Source organism: Alligator sinensis, unplaced genomic scaffold (genome assembly GCF_000455745.1).
Source record: "Alligator sinensis unplaced genomic scaffold, ASM45574v1 scaffold161_1, whole genome shotgun sequence".
Taxonomy (NCBI): Eukaryota; Metazoa; Chordata; order Crocodylia; family Alligatoridae; genus Alligator; species Alligator sinensis.
Window position 1 is genome coordinate 1,196,471 of NW_005841974.1, and position 20,814 is coordinate 1,217,284.

The 20,814-nt window shown below is 47.2% G+C and overlaps 1 protein-coding gene across 1 annotated transcript in view; it reads left to right on the plus strand.

The window, feature by feature from the left end:
* The window catches only part of LOC102388433 (rap1 GTPase-activating protein 1-like), a 78,793-nt gene that overhangs the window by 55,286 nt on the left and 2,693 nt on the right, over window positions 1–20,814 (plus strand). The window contains exons 15-18 of the mRNA XM_025200724.1: window positions 2,048–2,151; window positions 5,734–5,850; window positions 6,195–6,321; window positions 6,489–6,591. Of these exons, the coding sequence (XP_025056509.1) occupies window positions 2,048–2,151; window positions 5,734–5,850; window positions 6,195–6,321; window positions 6,489–6,591 (451 nt within the window). The remainder of the gene's footprint in view (window positions 1–2,047; window positions 2,152–5,733; window positions 5,851–6,194; window positions 6,322–6,488; window positions 6,592–20,814) is intronic.

Genomic DNA, 20,814 nt, shown 5'->3' on the forward strand with positions numbered 1-20,814 from the left:
TTGCCCTACCAGTAGATTTTTGCAGGGGGGCAGACTTATTGTGTCACTGTTTTCCTGCATGCATCTTTTGTTCTCTGTCTGTCTTTTTTGTCTGTGATTTCTTTCTGTATCACATTCGTATACATACTGGAGCTGGGATTTGTGTAGAGCATGGGAAGAAGGGCAAAGACAGCTTTACATCACTCTTATGCCTCCATTACCCTGGACTTGTCATAGGACTGAGGGCTGCTCTAACTTTAAGAAGGCCCTATGCCTTGGCTTTACCAGACTAGTGCTGTAAATTTATATTATGAAAACTAAGAACTTCAGGATACCAAAAAAGTCCAAGTTTTTAGTTTTATCAGTTAAAATGGTTACTTTCTTATAACTACGAAACAACATCTATTTAAGAGATTTCTTAGTACAGCAACGTAAATCATCCAGTGGACCAAATGATCTGAGATGAAAAGTGTTTGCAGTAAGAGAAAAGTTGAACAAGGCACTGTGAAACCCATTCTTTTACTTGATGTGACTGTAAAGGACCCTTCGGCAGTGTCACATTATAAACTCATTACTGGTAAAATCTTCCACTCAGAAATATGTGAATGTTCCTGTGGGGTCAGTGGACTTAATCAGTTTGCATAAAAAGTTCACTTTTATGTTACAAATGAGTATTTCGTAAGCCTAAAATGTATTGCCACAAGCGGATTATGGTTTCTCATTTGGAAAATATGGTTATACCTGACTGCCTTTGGTTCTGGCAAAGGCAGTGTATGAGAGAGAGTGGGAAGCGTTGGCCTTTGCCCCACCGAGAAGCGCCGGCTGCGCTTCCAGTTCGCTGCTGGCGCTTCCGGGGTTGACGATCAGACGCTGGGGGACTCTCCCCTCCCCCAGTCTGTGATTGGCTGCTGGGGGACACCCCACCCAGCAGTGATTGGCCACTGGTGCCCTGCAAAGCTAGGAGGCACCAGTTGCCCATGGTTCTTGCTATAGAGCATGGGTTTTCCACCTCTGGCCCGCAGGCCAAATACAGCCTGCAGAGCCTTGGCATCCAGCCCATGGGGCTTCTCCCAGTTTTGGAAATCTGGGGTCATTAATACGGTTGTCCTTCCTGCCGCACCAAATTCCCAAACCCTAAGCCCTGCACAGCACATTGGAGTTGAGTTGCGCTCACTTCCTCCATGGGGCTGGGCTATACCCCCTCCCTCTGCATCTGAATTGGGACCAGGCCACACCCCCTTTTCTCATCCTTCCCTCTGCCCCCCTTGCCGCAGGGCTTAAGCATGTCCTTTTTCCCCCTGCAGAGCCAAGACATGCTCCCTTTTCCCTGTAGGCCTGTCTTGGGACTGGACTGACCCTTGACCCCCTCCACATGGCCGAGTGAAGCCTACCACACCCACCCCAGGTGCTGGATGGGGACCACTGCTTGGATCTGACCCTTGGGCAGATGGGGCATTACCTATCTGGCCTGTGGGGGGTGGGGTGGGGAAGGTTGAGTACCACTACTATAGAGGGCTGCATACAGTCAAGGATACCAGTTTGGGGTCAGCCAGGAAGAACCATTTCACTTGGGGAAATTATCCAGGAGACAATTTTTCCAGCTTTACAGATATTTCAGGCCAAGCAATACATAAGGTAATGATGAACTGGGTCTGTTGCCTCTTCACCTCTCTGTCTTGTCTGAATCTCCCTCTTTGTGCCCAAGTCACTTCTTCAAATGTACATTTATCCCCGCCTTCCAAACTCGCTGCATCCTCTCTCTCTCTTTTTTCAGCTACTGTAACTTCCCTGTCTGTCTTTCCATTGCTCCCGTGCCATATCCTTCTCTCGCTTTGCAACTATGTTGATCTTTCACCCCCTCTTTCTTACTGACAGCTTGCCTGCATCATCTCATCAGGCTCTGGTGCCTTGGGTTGCTCTGGACAGTGTGATCACACATGAGAGGAAATGTAGGGGAGGCTCAGGGATCCAGGCCAGAAGCTACCTCTCAGTTTCCAGCTCTCTGCAACTTTGCCTCTCCTGTTCTCCTCTTCCCTTTCTATCACTTCTTTCTTCACCTTTTCTCTAGTCTTTTGCCCTACCTGGAAGGAGTCCATCACGTACCCGAGGCAGCCGTTTCCACAGTCGACGCAGCAGTGCTATTGGCATTGAGAACATCCAGGAGGAGAAGAGGTATAACCCATGGAAGCAGGGAGGGACCAGGAAAATTAGACAAGGGTAACATGATCAAGGTAGTATTGAGGAAAAATTAGGCAAAATGGGAAAGGGGAGACAAAACGAGAGTGATAAAGGAGAGGTGGAACCAGAGAACTGGAATGGGAGTGGACTGACATGGGGAAACTGGCTGGGGAACTAATGGGAAACAGAAATGAAAAGAACCAACAGGAGGACTGTGAAGGGAGAGAGAGAGTAAATGAAAGGCAGTGGACAATAGAAGACAAGCCCTTCATCTAAGGGCTCTGACAGATGTGCAGGCCCCCCTCTGACTCATGGTGCGTTACATAAAGTGCCATGAGTTAGAGCAGCCACCCTGACCCAACAGATGTTTACCTGTTGGATGTGGGGCAGGGAGTGGGAATCAAGCTCCACTTTGGAGCTGATCAAGCCCAAGGAGCCTGCCATAGCCTCTCTCCCCTAGCTCTTTCCCCCCGCAACCCAGGAAAAGGGAGTGGGAGCAAGCTGTGGGCTGGGGTTTGCCCAGCCTGAGCTGGAGGGGAGAGAGTTGGGGGGGTCATGAGGCAAGGGAGCTCCAGTCCACCCCCCCCAACCCAGCTCAGTCGAGGCCCACAACTCACTCACAACCCAAACCACAGCCCACAACTCACTCCCCCTCTGCGCTCCCCCATCCTTTCCTGCAGACAGCACTGGAGGCAAGGTGGGGCTGCATCAGCCTAGCCCCAATCACAACAGATTGACCCTAGGGAACAGAAGTTCCCTCAGGTGCTCCGAAGTGGAGTGCCCTCCTATGATCTCTCACTCGAGGGTTAATTTGTTGTGCAATCAGCCACTTTTAAAGCACTCTGCAGCCATGCACCTGTGTCATGGCATGGCTGTACAGTGCTTTCAAGGGGCTGATTGCTTGACAAATACAACTTCTGTTTGTGCCCTAAGAGAAAATACAGGGTAATTTAGGATAGCTGCTCCTGTTAAACATCCATTGTAAAAAAGAAAACAACCTTTAAGCTGTTTTCAAGTAGAGGAGAATGGAAGAAAAAGAGCAAGTGGACAATCTTTTGGCCTTCTAAAGAAGCGATTGTGTCATTTTTCTTTGGATGGCTTTAAGCAAATGGACTTCAAGCACAATGCCTGAGGCTTGAGAGTTGCAGACTAAAAATAGCTCTCACTGGGTGCATCTACACATGCGTTTTACTGAAGTCGACTAATTAAGTACATAGTAAAGTGTCACTGTTTACATGTGCGCTGGTATTAGGGCACAGTAAATTAATTAACTCTGCCATAAGATAGTACTGTCAGTCAGGGACAGTACTGTCTTATGGCACAGTAATTAAGTGCAATGAAATGCACGTGTAGATGGTGACACAGGCTGGCTGGAGCATGAGGGTGCGAAAGTGTGGGGCCTGCCTGGCACACAGCTCAGTACTTTAGTATTCTTGTACCCCAGCCAGCCCAGGGCTAACCCCATGAGTCTGCTGCTAGCCCAGGGCTGCTCCATCCTGGCTCAAACTGCTGCTACCCCAGGTGCATGACACTGTGTCTGGGAGCAGTTGACTGTGGCTCAAACTGCTCTGGAGTTTATTGCGTTGTGTTATTTTCATGTATAGATGCACCCAGTGAGGAGCATCATGTGGCTTTGTCCCAGGAGCAGCAGTTGGATTTAATTTGACTGAGTTATAAGCATTGAAGAGTTGTAACCTAAGCAGTAGAAGCCTTTTATACCCCTTAATGATGTACTGCACTTCAGTTGTCAAGTGTGTTCTAAACTCAAAGCCCAGTGCCTTAACTACCTTGTAACTAACATGAAATTTTTCCAGTTGTTCCATGAAATCCAAGAACCAGCCAATAGAGTCAATATGGAAGAGGAGAAAACCTTACCTCCCCATCATATGAACAGCAGCATTGTCACAAGGAACAGGGCCTATGCCTTTTTAACCTCTCCTACTACCCTTACCTTCCCTTTTAGGCCCTTACCTAAGTAAGATGCTCAGTCTTATTTTAATTTAAGATAATGTAAGTTTTCTTTTGAGAAGGATTAGATATTGAGAAGCAAGTTCTCTTTAACAGAACATATAAACCAAAAACGATTACAGTACTCAGTTTTTTTGAAGCTTACCTTTTGCTTCTCCTATACAGAAGGTCTTTATTTATATTTTTGTATACATATATATCTCATGAATCCCAAGCTTAGACTTCCATGCTTTTCTTAGATGGCTGAACCTAGCAGGACCACCTTTTTAGAATATAAAGGTGGGACTGATGCCTACCTCTCACCACCTGCACAGGCAGGACAGCTGGAGCGGAGCTGAGCAGCGCGGGGATGGATGCGAGTACCCACTGTGGGCTTGGGGCTCCCTGCTTTGCTGCCCTCTCCTCAGGAGCCCCGTGCCACCATGGCACCTGCCTGCTCGGCAGCAGTGGGGGGCACAACTTGCTGCCACCGTCACTCCTGCTGCTGCCGGGGAGGCAGGGGGTGCCTCATTATGGTGACATGGGACTCCTGGGGGAGGGCAGCAGGGAAGGGAGCCCCAAGCGCTCGCAGCATGCAGTCTGCATCCACCCCCACCCTCCACACAAATCTAGGGGGCACAAAGTGTGCACGGTGGTGGGGAGCTACCTGACCCCATGCCCCGCACCCTCTGGCTGAGCCGCCCATGGGTCTACTCTGCTCCACTCCCAGGGCCCTGGCCCCATGCACTGCCCTTGATAGTCAGCACACCCAGCCCCTGCCCCACTCCCTCCCTAACCATGGGGGCCTCGATCTGCCCCCCACCCCCCAATGCTCTCCCTATGTCCCCTCCCACCATAGACTTTCCTGCAAGGAGCTGCTCTCCATACTGCCCAGCTGTATTCCTGGCCACGTACATGTGTGCCAGCCTGCAAAAGGAAACCTGAATCCCATGGATCTCTGCATGATGCTGTGAATCCTAGTCAAAAGCTGTCCCAGGGTCATGCAGCCCAAGACCAGGACTTGAGGCTCCCATTCTGAGACTGTCCCATCCAATTAGGGACGGGTGGTCACCCTAGCTGACCCTGAGATCGGGACTGGGAGTTTTTTTAGGTGACAGTTAAAGAAGTCACAATGCTAAATGGCTTATACTGTGAGCTTCTCTCACGAGTGTCTTAGTTAAATAGCTATCAACCAAAATGAAGAAATTTAACTAATTTTAAAGAGAAAACCCAGGACACTCTCAATCAGATGTCACAACGTTGGTATCTTTAATGTTTCAATCATAATAAAACAGGGCTAGAAGGGACCTCAGGAGGTCATCTAAACCAACCTCCTGCTCAAGGCAGAATCATCAGCACTTTTTTCGTGAAGTGCAGTGCCCAAAAATAGAGGGTTTTTTTTTTTAATTCAGTTCATGGCTTTTTATTCATTATAAAGAAGCCTAAAAGGGACCAGTCCCAATACATTTTATCTTTGCAGGTCACTTTTAAGAAGACTGTCCTATTCTGTAATGTTCCTGCCTGTTTTCCATCTCTGTGTGTTGCTGAAAGATCTCTGCATTTTACAGTGTAGAGAGCATTAGATTCCATGGTTGTGACTCCTGGCCCTTGTTTTTAATTTCATTCCAGTAAGGATGTTGCTGAGGGGATCCAGAAGGTGGTTGATAGTCCAGGACCTTTACTTGACCTGAAGTCTGATGGATCCTCCAGTCCCAGCTCCCCAGAATTCCCAAATAGGAAGAGCAAGTGAGTCTAAAATCACCTTTCAGGACACGCACTTGTTGCCCCTGGCAGAGACTTGTGCTTTGCAAGTATCTTGCTTTCTTGGTTCTCTTACACTGTTACCTTGAATGGAAAAAATGTCATCTGAATTGGTGCAGGCAGGAAAGAGAAGGCATATATCTTGTGTTCTATTCCTACCTGAAACTGCCTGTGAATGAGTCATTTCCTGTATTAATTGTAATAAAGTCACATCACAAGTGGTGTGAGGCTGTTAATGTCTGTGAAATTCTTGAGTAATCTTGGGTGAATGATGCAAAATGAGGTCTGCATATCACAAAGATGATAACTCTGGGGCTTCGGTTCCATAGAACCCTCTCCAATCAAAGCTCAGGATATTGTGTGATGCAGCCACTCTCGCGCTCCTCTTCCAATGTGAGCAGCTGTTGTAGTGGAGTGAGGGAAAATGAAACATCTGAGGAAGAGGAGAATGAGACGGTGAGTACATAACCTCTAAAATTCAGATTCCCTTCCCTTCATGCTCAGGGTCTCCATCTCCTGCTCACACCAAATTTTAGACTTATCCCTCCCCTAGAGAGTCCCCATTCTTAGTACTAATGATTACAAAATGCATTTTTAAAACATCTCTTTTCTATCCTGTTTAGGAGCTGATGTGCTCTGTCTCGGGCCCTCAGAAGCGGGATTCCTTGGTTCAGAGTGTGTGGCTGGATGACATTGTCTGCACACCCAGCAGTGGCAGTTCACCAGGTAAAACCATGCTAGAATGGGAGGGCAACAGAGAGATGAAGTTCAGTAACAAAGGAATGGAGAGCTGGAAAGGAGGATCACACAAGTGAGGGAAACTAGAGAAGTTGGAAGGGAGGTAGTTATGATGGATATATTTCAGTGAATGCCTCAACCTTCAGATACTAAAAGGATATGCGGGGTGTCAAAATCCTGGATACATACTGGAGAGAGAGAGGGTTGCTACAGATTGAGCCTCTGGCCACATGGAAGTCTGTCTCCCCTGCCTCCACTCCAGCACCTCCCTTTACTGAGTATGGGGGCTCGTGTGCCACTTATGCTTCCTCAGCCTCCTCTTTTAGAGAATCCCAGTTTCCTGGCCCAAAAGGTCCCATCTGCTCACCCTCTCCCAGTCACAGTTTCTCTGTTCCCCTTTCTAATTTCAGACTCTGGATAGAGCGACACACTTTTCCATAGTTTTTTGTTTTCTTTAGAAATTGCTGTATCATTTTGGTTGAGGTTTTCTTAAAATTCAGCCTGAAGTAAACACCCAGGCTTCATCTACACAAGAGGCTACCGCACAGTGGCAAATGCACATTTATTTAGTAGTTGTATAAACAAGTACTAAATGACTGTGCAGGGGTGTTGGTTGTAGCCGTGTTGGTCTAAGGACATAGGCAGACAAAGTTCTTTGGGTATCATAGAATCATGGAAATTAAGGGCTGGAAGGGACCTTGATAGATCATTGAGTCCAACCCCCTGGTGTGGGCAGCAACACTGCTGAGATCAAATGATCCCAACAAGGTGTCTGTTCAGTCTCCTCTTGAAGACTTCCAAGGTTGGGGACTGCACCATCTCTTTGGGAAGTTTATTCCAGATTCTGGTCACCCTTACTGTAAAGAAGTTCTTCCTTGCATCCAACCAGAAACCATCCTTTAACAGTTAATGGCCATTGCTCCTTATCCTCCCCTGGGGCACCCTAGTGAACAGTTTTTCTCCCAGCTCTTGATATTCACTCCTTACATACTTATAGATGACCACCAAGTACCCTCCAAGTCTCTCTTCCCCAGGATGAGCAGTCCCAGATCCCTTAGTCTTTCCTCATAAGGTTTGTCCTCCAGGCCCTTAATCGTTTTTGTGGCCCTTCTCTGGACCCTTTCAAGATTCTCCACATCTTTTTTGAAGTGCAGTGCCCAGAACTAGATCAGTCTATGTTATGGAGTCTCTTCTAAAGGATCTACAAGGACCAGTTACAAGAAATGACCTAGGAAACAGAAGGGTGTGCTGTTTATCAGGAATGAAGATATGGGACACAAACCTAAGGCTGAAGAAGATACTAATGGGAGAAGGGAAGAAGCTATTAATTTGTCTTTATGTGAAAAGAAATAATATGGCTGGATATTTTCTGACAAAGATAAAGAACAACTATACTAGGCTGGGGAAGACCGTAAAAAAACCTAGAAGCTCAAGTTATCCTCAGTAGGATTCTTTCCTGCTCAAGAGAAGGAGAGAGAAAGCATGACAAGATAAATGAATGGTTTATGGTTTTGGGATGCATGGCCTCTGACAGGCATTTACACATAAAGAGCTTCTATCCAGGGATGGGCTCCATTTGAATAAATGAGGAAATAGCCCCTTGGGATCAGGGCTGGTCCAACTTATAAGAGCTTTAAAAACTCAGGATTGGGAAAATTCTGAAAAATCTCAACACCGAGGATAAGCATTGAATAGGACGGTAGTCTGGGAAATAAGAAAGTGGCCCAAGAAGGAAGGGCACCAAAGTGTGAAAGGGTGGTCGTAGGCATTAGCATAAGTTGTTAGTATAAATAAGGTGGTCACACACATTCCGACCAATACTGAAATCTCCCAAGCTCTGCCATTGGATCCCACCTCACCCAGGGGCAGGGAGCAACCTCCCAGCCCCTGCTCCAGTCACAGAGCTGGGGCCAGGAACTCCCTGCTGCCAGGGTAGGGGGACATTGTCCCAGCCCAGGCTCCACCATCAGAGCCTGCCCTGGCAGGAGGCAGCCCCTGGGGACAGGGAGCAATCTCCTGCCCCCTGCTGCCTGGCTGACCAGGAGCAAATTTGTTTCTGGTTATCCATCTACACGTGTGTTACTGTGCGGTACTTAGTCTCCAGTTAATTTCCTATCTGCATTCGCAGGTAGCAAATTAACTGCGGAGTAGACCAATTTACTCCAGAGTAAGCATCTGCATGTGTGGATGGTGATGCTTACCATGCAGTAAATTGGTCTACTGTGTAGTAAAGCATCTGGTGTAGACATGTCCATAGATGACCAAATTCATATTTGGAAATGAATACAGTGCTTTACAAGGTTTTGGGTACACCCTCTGCCTGAAGTGTGCATGTACCTGAAAACCCGCAAAGAAGTATTTTATTTTAGTTGGTCTAATCAAATGACTGTACAGTAACCTGAGTTGTGCAGTAGTGCCTGAGAACACCTTTTTTGGTGATGCTGCTGTGCAGTAGCCTAATAGTACTGCGCAGTAGCGTCACATCACATTTTTTCTCACATGACACTACTGCACAATAGTATCAGGCTACTGTGCAGTCAGCATTTCCTGTAGACGTGGCCCCTATATGGAAAATATTAGCTCAAATATCTGGAAAATGATAAGCAACTGAAAATAATTTTATTGGACGTGTCATCCAACCTTACCCACCTTCCATTTTCATCTGTCATTCCCATTTAGCACGTTTTCCTTGAGGGGTATTTCTCTACTTCAGTAACTGCAGTCATTGTCACATAGACCAAAGCTAGACTTAAATAAACTATCTCCACTATCAATATAAATCTAGCTACAGTAGCACAGAACTCAGTGTGGACGAAGAACTGGAGGACTTCTCCATTTTCTTTGGCAGATTTTGCATCCTGCACTAGAATCACAGTCACAGCAGTTACTGCGGTGTAGCCATGCCGATTAATATGCCTGTAGCACACTTGACAAAAAGGGTGCCCACCACTGCTCTATACGTTAGAATTGAACACTGGTACTGCAAAGGCAAATACTTTATCTGGGGATGGAGCTCTAAGCACCAGTGTCTCAACAAAAAGCAAAAGTTTCCCTACCTGTTAGGATAGATAGCAGCACCAATATTGCTGTTAATGTGAGGAATGGCATCAGGCTTCAGGGTCTCTGTAGTAACAGTGGTGTAGCCTTCTGTGCAGTGCCAAGTGCTAGGAGCAGTACTTGGATCCTATCTTTTCTGTCTTGCCAGATATCAGTAGCAGTAGTGGAGAAGAGATAATGTGAGGTATGTGGCAGGAGAGGAAATACACAGGGCTAAGGTTCAGGCCCCCAGAGGTACATGACAGACTGAATTCTGAAAGAGGAGTTAGCTCCAATGGGTCTGTTGTTAATGCAGGGGAAGGAGCGGAGCCACACTGGAGGGCTGGTTTTAAGAACTGTGAGGGAACCACAGAGCTTGGCTGGTATTAGCAGTGAATTGGGTGTATGGAAACTGAGGTGGCTGGCATAAGGGACAAAGCCTACAAAGGAGAAGTAGACAGCTGAGGAGGGTGGTGTTGAGCAGAAGGAAGAAGGAACCTCAATAAGGTGTGATGTTTGTGGCCAGAGAGGAGATTTTGGCACCTAATCTCTCTCTCCATTTCTGGGAGCTCTCATGAGCTTTGGAAGGGTGCCAGGAATTCAAGTTCCTTATGCCATTAGTTCTCCCTTCTGGGAGATAGGCTTGATCTCAGGCTCTGTATCAGGATCCCCCAGAGTAAGAGCCTCTTATTATCTAGTGTAGCATGGACTTTCATTGCTATCAAGAGCAGTATCAGAGAAGGGACTTGGTAATTTCATTTAATAGATTTCACAGACATTAGGGCTAGAAGGGACCTCGGAAGATCATCGAGTCCAGCCCCCTGCCCCAAGGGCAGGAAGTCAGCTGGGGTCAAAGGATCTCAGCAAGATAAGTGTCCAGACAGGTTCGTCTGTAATGCAGTGCTTGAAGTGTTGTGTTGTGAAGTTAAAAAGACCCAAGTTCAAACACCTCTGTGGGTGAGGAAGGGACCTAGAAGCCAGGTTCTCCTGTTTCTCATGTGAATGCTCTATCCCAGCAGTTGACAGTATTTTCTAGCAGCAGGCCAGAATGCCCCAGATCAGGCCCAGTGCTGGCCAGCACTAGGACACCTGGCCATGGCACGGGGAAAGCCACCTGCTGCAGGAATGCCACTAAAGCTCCCCAATTCCATGGGCCGTAAGTTGCAGACCCTTGTCCTAGCCACTTAGCTATGGGATTGGAGAAGATAGGGAGTCTCCTCCAACCTCTGGTTCCTGAGTCTAAGCATGGTAATCCATGATCACACAGATTTTAGTGAGTTTAGTTTTAGGTGTCTAAAGCAGTGTGCCTGCGCTACTATTGAGCATGCCCAGTCTGAATGCATATGTAGTCATCCATATGCCCAGGGCTAGGTGTCAAGGAATAGAATTCCGCCTGGGTATATAAATGCCAAAAATACCACATAAAGGACCAAAAAATGACCATTTAGATGACTAGGCAGAAAACAGAATGACACCCTTTGTGCCAATGCACAAGCAGACATCCAAAATCGTGGAAGAGAACTTGCCAGAAAAGGCACCAAAGAACAAGGAAACTGGATGCTTTGGAGGATGGAAGCTGACAGCTGATCACTTCTGACTCCCAACCATGAAGGCAAAAAAAAGGTGAAACAAGGGAGCTGAGCTTTCTCTGCTGGTGGAAGAGGCAAAGCTGTGCACCCCCAAAGCTGGCAGGATTAAGGGCACCAGCTGCAAGATGAAGGTAAGAATGATGGTGTTTGGTAACACCCTCATACAAAGCACAGAGGCCTCTGTCTACCAACTGAACTTGCTGTCTGAGGCAGTCTGCTGCTTAACAGGAGCCTGAACCTGAGATGTTTCTAAAGGCATGCTGATATTCACCCAGCCCTCTACCTACTACCTCAAACAGCTCATTCATGTGGGCACTAATACTCCTGCCAGGGGTGACCCTGATGAGGTCATATGTGACTAGAGAATGCTGGGTGCAAGGATGAAGGGGCTGGAGCTCAGGTTATATTCTCACCTGTCAGGGGTTAAGGTCCAAGCAGAAGCAGATATAGATCAACACAGAGTTGCACAGATGGTTTTACCTGCAGTGCTTTGGCTTCCTTGCAGAAAGAAGACCTGCTAAGCAGAGATGCAAAAGGACATCTTTGCATATATACTTGCTAAACCAGGTTCAACGATGGGATGGAGGTGTAACTAAAAAGCAGGAGAACCTGGACAAAGACCCAGTAAAAGGAGATGATATGGAGAGTCTTAACAAGGTAGTAAGAGAGAAATTATCAGGGCAATTAGCTACTTATCTAAGATCTAATGCAAGAAGTGTGGGCCAGGGAGGTGTGTGGTGTGGTTTAGATCCATGGCCTGTTCTCTTATAGATCCTCTCGTGTGTGATGATCATACTGCATAGAGCCACCCAAGGCATCAAAGCTTGATAGGATGATGCGTACAAGTTACCAGTAAGAAAGAGAGGACAAGGGTCAACACTGATGCAGAGAGAGAGAAGGGATACAGAGTAGGAGCAATGGAGTGTGGAGAGGAAACCTGGAAACCTCAGGCACTTGACTGAGTCAGAGCAAACTTGTTTTTCACATGGTACTATGTACCCACACTGAGCAAAGATATGTTTTATTCCTTTTTTTCCTTGTCCTGATTATCTTTTCCTCAAAACAAACCTTAGGAAAACGTTTTTGAGAATCTCCAGGCTTCTGGAGTTTGTTGATCAAAGAATCCTAATGGACTCTATGATGTCATTGTGCCTAACGATCTGAGTGTCATCACAGTGGTAAACAAGAGATCAGAAAAATAAGGAAGAAAAAGTCTGAGAGAGAATTTGAGTCTACTGACAGAGGAAGATGCTCTTTTCTAGAGAAGGTAGAGGGGTTGTAGATGTAATGTGGTCAAGCCAGAGAGTAAATGAATGTAAGAAATGGGCTTTTTGAATGGAATGTAAAGAAAAAAAATTAGGGATGGACTGTTTCTTTATTTAAATTTACACATGTACTAGAAAGACACCTATCCATATACTCTCAGCTCTCTTGATTTAAGGTAAAACTTAATTAAAAAGATTTGAATGCAGTATTACAATTTAATATTCCTAGACTACAGAGATGGACTAATGGATACATATTTGGGACACAGCTGTACATCCATTAATATGCCTTTTCTAATGAGCATTAAATTTAGTACCTCTGATGTGAGGTACCAAATTAACGTGGATTATGCTGTGCTAATGCACAGTAGTGCATTTGCATGCGTTTTTGGTGAAACTTAATGCACAGTAAACTATTTTACTGCACATTAGTGTAATGTCACAATTTTTTATGCAACCTTTTAGTGCACAGTAAAATAATCTACTGTGCATTAAAGCATACATGTAGATGCCCCCTAACTGAATAACTGCAAGCAAAGAATAAGTATAAATCAATCGAGGTGAGAATGGCAGGAAGTTTTAAGTGGGGTTTCAGAGGGGTCTTGTTCCGAGTCTGGCAGAACTAGAACTCAAAAGGATCTTAATAGAGAACTGGGCACTAGACAATGAAATGAAAGTCAGTAAAGACAAATGTGATCTACTACACGTAGGGAAGAACAACCAAATGCACAAATACAGAAAGGAGTATAACTGCCTAAGCAATAGAACTGCTGAAAATGATTTGGGGGTTTTGGTGCATCACAGACTCACCATATATGTCAGCAGTGTGATGCAATGGCAAAAAAAAGAAAACACAATTTTAGCTTTCATTAACAAAATGATTGTATATAAAGTACAAGACATGAGCAGCTGGTGCTGCCTTAGTCATGGGGGGCATGTGTCCCCCCTGCAACCAGTCCTGCCGACTGGGGGGAGTCCCCCCACAGCTAATCTCACTGCCCAAGGGGACTCCCACAGCCGATCCCACGATGCCCGATCGCTGTGGCCGATCTCTGCAACCGCTTTCCAGGAGTGGCTACGGCCGCTTCTGGGAGTGGCTGCAGCAATCAGCCGGTGCTTGCAGGGGGGACACCAGTGCTCCTGCCTGTCCCCTCTGCCCATCGCCTAAATGGTGAATGCAGCCACTCAGGGGGTGCACCGGTGCTTTCAGGGTGTACGTGCACCCCATACGCATCACCACTGGTACAAGAGGTAAAGTACTATTACTCAGCACTGATCAGGCCTTGTCTAGAGTATTGTATGGCATTCTGGGTTTTGCATTTTAAAAAGGATATCAAGAAACTTTAAAGAATCTCGAGGCAAGCAAAAAAGATGATAAAGGGGTTGTTATACAAGCCATATGAGAAGAGGGTGAGAGAACTACATAAATCTAATTTGGAGAAAAGGAAATTAAATAGGAATATAATGGCAGTTTTCAAATATTTAAAAGGCTGCCATGAAGAGACTGCCCTGGTGAGACTGTAACTGGAGTACTGTGTCCAGTCCTGGGCACCAAACTTCAAGAAGGGTGTGGAGAAGCTCAAGAGAGAGTCCAGAGGGGGGCCACATGCATTATTAGAGGCCTGGAGACCAAGACGTATGAGGAGAGGTTGAGGGACTTGGAATTGTTCAGCCTGGAGAAGAGAAGACTCGGGGGGGACTTGCTTGCAGCCTATAAGTATATCAGGGGCATACATCAGGGTTTGTGGGAGCATCTATTCACTAAGGCCCCCCAGGGGAGGACAAGGAATAATGGGCACGAGCTGATTGAAAATCGCTTCAGGCCAGACATAAGGAAAAACTTCTTTACAAGCCGTGGGCCAAGGGTTTGGAACAGGCTCCCCCCAGAGGTGGTATAGTTATTCACCCTGGTGATCTTCAAAAAACATCTTGACGCCCATCTTGCTGGGATTATTTGATCCTGGCAGTCTTTCCTGCCCACGTGCAGGGAGGCTGGACCCGATGATCTGTAAGGTCCTTTCCGGCCTCTAACAACTATGAAACTATAAGAAGAGAGATTTCATAGATATAAAGGCTGAAGTTCACTGGCTAAGGGACCTTGTAAGATCATCAGGTCCAGCCCCCTGCCCAAGGGGCAGGAAGTCAGCTAGGGTCAAAGGATCCCAGCAAGATAAGCATCCAAATGATTCTTGAAAGTGTCCAGAGTAGGTGCTTGCACCACCTATGGGGGGAGTTTGTTCCAGGCCTTGGGGGCTCAGACAGTAAAGAAGTTTTTCCTTATGTCCAGTCTAAAACAGTCTACCAGCAGTTGTGACCGTTGGACCTTGTCATTCCCTGGGGTGCTCTGGTGAACAGGTATTCCCCCAGATCCTGATGCATACCCCTTATTTATAGGCTGCCACCAAGTCACCCCTGAGCCTGTGCTTTTCCAGGCTGAAGAGTCTGATAGCTCACAGCCTCTCTTCGTAAGGCCCGTTCTCTTGCCCTCTGATCATGCGTGTGGCTCTCCTCTGGACTCTTCTCCACGTCCTTCCTAAATTGTGGAGCCCAGAATTGGATACAGTACTCCAGCTGCAGCCTCACCAAGGCCAAGTACAGTGGGAGGATGACATCCTGGGATTTGCTTGAGAAGCATCTATGGATACAAGCCAGAGTTTTGCTCACTTTACCAGCTGCAGTATCACATTGGTGGCTCATGTTCATCTTGTGGTCAGTCATAACCCCCAAGTCTCTCTTTTGGTCATGGTGCTAGTGAGCATAGCATTGCCGAGCCTATGATTCAGGTTTCTTTTCCTGAGGTGGAGTACCTTGCATTTCTCCATACTGAATGCCAACAAGTTTTCATCCGCCCACCTTGCAAACTTATCAAGGTTGGCCTGGATCACCAGCCTATCCACAAGTGTGGACACTGTTCCCTGAAGTTTGGCCTTGTCAGTGAACTTAGCCAGTCTGCTTCTGACAGTTTTCATCCGCCCACCTTGCAAACTTATCAAGGTTGGCCTGGATCACCAGCCTATCCACAAGTGTGGACACTGTTCCCTGAAGTTTGGCCTTGTCAGTGAACTTAGCCAGTCTGCTTCTGACGCCAGTATCCAGATTGTTTATGAAGACATTAAAGAGTACAGGTCTGAGAACAGAGCCTTGGGGGATGCCACTAGTCACTGAGTGCCATGTTGATTCAGTTCTGTCAACTACCAATCTCTGGGTCTGACCTCGGAGCCAGTTCCTCAGCCATCAAACTGTGAAGTAGTCGAGGCCACAGTTGCCTAATTTTTCCATGACAACATCATGGGACACCAAGTCAAAGGCTTTTTAAAAGTCCAAATATATGATATCAACCTCTTCCCTTTTGTCCAGGTGATTACAGCACCTGGTCATAGAAGGAAATGAGGTTGGTCAGGCAAGATCTACCCGCAACAAACCCATGCTGACTGTCCCTCAGAATGATGCTTTCTGTTAGCCTGTCAAGAATGGGTTTTTTGATAACTTTTTCCAAAATCTTCCCAGGGATTAAGGTCAAACTGATTGGCCTGTAGTTTCCCAGGTCTTCCTTCCTCCCTTTCTTGAAGATGGGCACCACATTGGCCCTTTTCCAATCTTCAGATACTTAGCCCGAGTGCCACAAGTTCTCAAATATCTTTGTCAGTGACTGTGCTATGATGTCTGCCAGTTCCTTTAGCGTTCTTGGGTGCAGTCTATCCAGACCAGCTCATTTGGGGGGGGGTCCAGCCTCTCAAGATGCTTCCTCACAAGATCCATGCCAATGGTGGGTATGTGTTCACCCTCACCCTGGTCAACCCACATCATGTTAGGCAGAGTAGTCCCTTTGGGCTGGTGAAAAACAGACGCAAAGTAATCATTAAGGAGATTGGCTTTTTCCTGGGTGTCGGTAGTCAGCTGTCCCAGCTGGTTTAGCAGGGGTCCAATGTTGCCCTTGTTTTTCTTTCAACTCCCCACATATCTGAAGAAGGACTTTTTATTGTCCTTGATTTGTGTAGCCAGTTGGGAGTTCAGTTGCAGCCTTGGCTTTCCTAGTTCGCTCCCTGCAGGTGTGGACCAGTGCAGAATACTCCTTCTTAGTGGTGTTTCCTATCTTCCGTCCCTTGTAAGCCTCTCTTTTTAGATGTAAGAGGTCTGTGAGCTCCCTGTTGAGCCAAGGGGTTGTTGAACCCTTTTACCACCTTTCCTATGGGTTCGGTTTGACTTCCTTAAGGATCGCTTCCTTAGGGAGCAACCACTCATCATGAACTCCCCTCCCTGTGAGATCCTGGCCTCTCGGGGCCTCAAGAACAAGCCTCCTGAGCTTATGAAAGTCAGCTTCTGGTTTTGGGATGCATGACCTTTGACAGTAAGCATCACCACCCACACATGCAGATGCTTAATGTGCAGTAAATTGGTTTCCTTAGATGTGTAGATGGCTGACCAGGAGCAAATTTGCTCCCGGTCAGCCAGGTAGTAGGGGGAAGGAGATTGCTCCCTACCCCTAGGAGCTGCTTATTGTCGGGGCAGGCTCCAGTGGTGCAGCCTGGACTGGGATGATGTCCTCCTGCCCTGGCAGCAGGGAACTCCCAGCCCTGGGAGCTGCCTGCTGCTGAGGCGGGCTCCGATGGCAGAGCTCAGGCGGGACAATGTCCCCTTGTCCCGGCAGCTCCCTGCTATCTGCCAACTGGCAGATGGGACAGAGGACTGGGACTTGCCACCCCCTTCCCCCCACAGCTGTTTCTCAGCCCCCTGCCCCTGATCACAGAGCCAAGACCAGGAGCTCCCTGCTGCCAGGGCAGGGGAACATTGTGCTGGTCTGGGGTCCACCATGGGAGCCCACCCTAGCAGCAGGCAGCTCCCAGGGTCAGGGAGCAATCGCCCAGGGCCTTGCTCGGAGACAGCTGTCTCCTAGCCCCGTGCTCCTTTCCAGCCCCTGAGCTATCACTGAGGGGGAGCCTGGGACTTCCCTTGGCTGCTGTAGCAGGGGAAGAGCAGGGTGGGAGCAGCCCTTCCCAGGCTGCTCGCATTAGGAGCAAATCTGCTCCCAAGAGGGAGTGCCTGTAAACATGCTCCCCCATAGGCTTCCTGAGCAGTGTTTTTACTTTACAGTAAGTCTACTTCAAATTTATTGCAGGTGTAGACACACTCTATAAGGACCAGCCTTGATCCCTTACTCAAGTAAGAGATAGATGGAAATAACTTTATTTTTTATATACCAGTGTAAGAAGTCTCAGCACTAAATTGGAGGAGCTTCTGCTGCATGACACTAAACCACACAAAGGAATAATAGAGCCATGCTAGAATAGCAGTGGAATATTGAAGGATGCAACCTTTTTAAGAGGAATGGGAACAAGAATAAAAGTGCCAGAGTAGCACTGTGCCTTAGTCAAGTAGTAGATTGTGGGGAAATAGAATGAGATAGTGTAGACAAAACACAGTCCCTTTGAGTGAAAAATCACATCAGGAAGGAACACTATAAAAGACTTCAGAGAGTCTTGCGGGTTGGGGGTTTATTATAGATGACCAAATTCAGATTTGGAAATGGTTATGACTCTACAAGGTCTTGGGAGATTTCAGTATCAGTGGAAATTGAGTAATTATGGGAACCATCAATTTTTCCTGATCTAGACTTGGGCATGAAAACTGCACATAATAATAGTGTACAGATATTTGTGAATGAGTTAACTAAAAACTTTTCCTACCAAGAGGTCTCTGTACCAACAAGAAACAAGGCTACGTAAGTTCTAGATGTTACAGTAGAAATGATTGTGAGAAATAGTCAGGGGCAGATTCTATTCCACCTATGAGATGTGCAAGTGGTTTTAGGTGCCTAAGTGAACTCCCATTCCACCCTGCTCAAGACCCTGAAAACCCTTTAGAACACTTTTTGTAATAACCCTTCATCCCACCCTGAGAGAGTACAAAACACAGCATGGAAGAGGGGTAGGGGTGAGGATGTCACCTCTTTTGCAGTAGTTGTCCATTTGGTTGTCTAAGTAGCCATTGTGCCTAACAGCCTAAATGACAAAATGGAAGTAGAAACTAGTGCTTTTCAGGATGAAATGCACATCAGCACTAAGAAAATGGTGGTGGCACACTTTTGAGCTAAAACACATCAAAGGTGTTTTAGTTCAAAAGCACACCGCTGCCATTTTCTGCGCGCTGCCGTGCATTTCACTGTTTATACAAACGTATGCAATGCAGCACCGAGCATGGTAGCTCACATGCTCTGCAGATGCAGTTAATCATGTCTGCTCCATCACACTGGATTTCCAGCGTATCGGAGCAGACGAAGGTAAGTGTATAAATGCAAACAATGTCTATGTTTTTAAAAAGGAGAGAAAGTCACGCAGGTACTAACAGCCCTAGTAGCATGGTTTCAACAGCAGGTGAGATCTTAGAACAGGAACTGCAGGAAAGACTAATGAAGGATGTAGACAGAAATGGAAAATGGTACAAAACATGATATGAACTTATCAGAGGATGACTGTGTCAAAATAATTTCTTATAGCAGAATAAGACATTTCTTGGATAAAGGTAGTGCGGTGGGCTTAATTTATCTAGAACTCAGCAAAGCTTTTGATACCATGCCTCATGGAAAGCTACTTAATGAATTAAATGAATTTCATAGAGAAGCAGGGCTGGAAGGGATTTCTAAAGGTCATCTAATCCAACCCCCATCCTGAGGAAGGATAATCCCTATCCAAACCAACAATGCATAATTTAAGCTCCTCGTAAGACTGCTGTAAACCCTGTGAAACAACACAAGTCATAACACCCTAATGTGCCACAAGTAAAGCAGGGGAACCACAGTAGCCAATGTCCAGCTTCTATAAAAGATTAATATACACTTGAGAGATCCCAGGGAGAGGGCTACGTCCCCCCACTACAGAGGAAGGCAAAAGCCCCCACAATCGTACCAATCAGGCTGTGGGGGAAAATTCCTTCCTGACCCCAAATATGGTGATCAGACCCCAGGCAGAGGGGCAAGACCCTCCAGTCAGGAACCTCCAGCTTTGGTCTGACTAGCAGCATTGGCACACCCCAGTCAAAATCTCCAAATTTGGCTGCAACCAACACACACTGCCTCTGAGGGAAGCTTTAAAACACCCTGACACATGTAGCAGAAAAGTGTTGGGAGAGGGTGCAAGAGCAATTGGTAATGCTCAGAAGCATGGGAATAATCCATAGGAGAACGTTGGCGTTAGCTATGCCTAAATCATCCCCAACCTTTTCTTGAACGCTTCCAGGGGTGCGTCCACACGTGCAGGCATGTGCACTTGCAGCAGCTCAAATAGGATCGGCACAAATCTGTGCTAGGGATTTTTGCCTCAGCACATGTGCCTGGACATGCACTTTGGTGTGGGGCAAGTTGTGCCACTTGGGGCAAAATGACCCTGCCCAGCTCCATCTGGATCTGCGACCAGGGGGAGCTAGAGCCTGGGGCCAGCACCTGTGCTGGCCCCAGCAGTTTAAAAACCTGGCCTGGCAAGCAGCTCGTGCCTACTTGCCCTCAGGAGCTTCTGAGGCCCATCCACTTGGTATCTGGGGATACTACCCCTTGTGCCAGCTGGACTGCTGGATTAGGCCCTGCACCCTCTACCCATTGCAGCAGTTTGGCAGTGGGGGTTGCTGTCTGGCCACTTGTAACAGCATCTGCCCCCTTGGATCTGTGGCCCCATGGCTGTGCCCCTTCCAGACCCAGATGGGGTGCCTCGCTCTGCCTTCTGGGCAGCTATTGCCCAGAAGATGTGCTCCTTACAGTGGCCCACTTTAAATTGTCAAGGCATATCCTCTTGGCCCCAAATGGCCACAAAGTCAGCCACCTCATCTGCCCTCCAGCTGTGTCCCTGGTGCTGGCCCTGGACAGGAATCTCTGCATGGATCTCACCACTTGTCTCACCAGCAGAGATCCTGGTGTTCCCTGTTTAAAAATTGCAAATACTCTGATAAGAAACCCAATTCTCTCATTAAAATGCCCAAAATAGTGTTCTTCTGCTATTAAAATGAAAGGCCCCTATATAGAGAGAGATCAGTTGGGCAATGCTTTATTGATATATTTACAAGTGTAAAGCAATTTGGGTGGGTGGAGTTTATGGGTGGGTGTAAGGTTTGCCATGGTGAGGTTTGTGGAGATATGGGGCTTGTGTGGGGGTTTGGGGTTTGTGGCTGGGTATATGGGTGAAGGGTTTGTGGGGGTGGCTTGGGGATATGGGTGTTGTGGGGGGATTGTGGGGGGGGGCACTCAGGAGGGCTGAGTCCCCTGCCTCCCCACAGAATGCAGGCCCCCTGCACAGCACATGGACTGCCCCCCCCCCCCCCCCCCCGGCCCCCCCCCC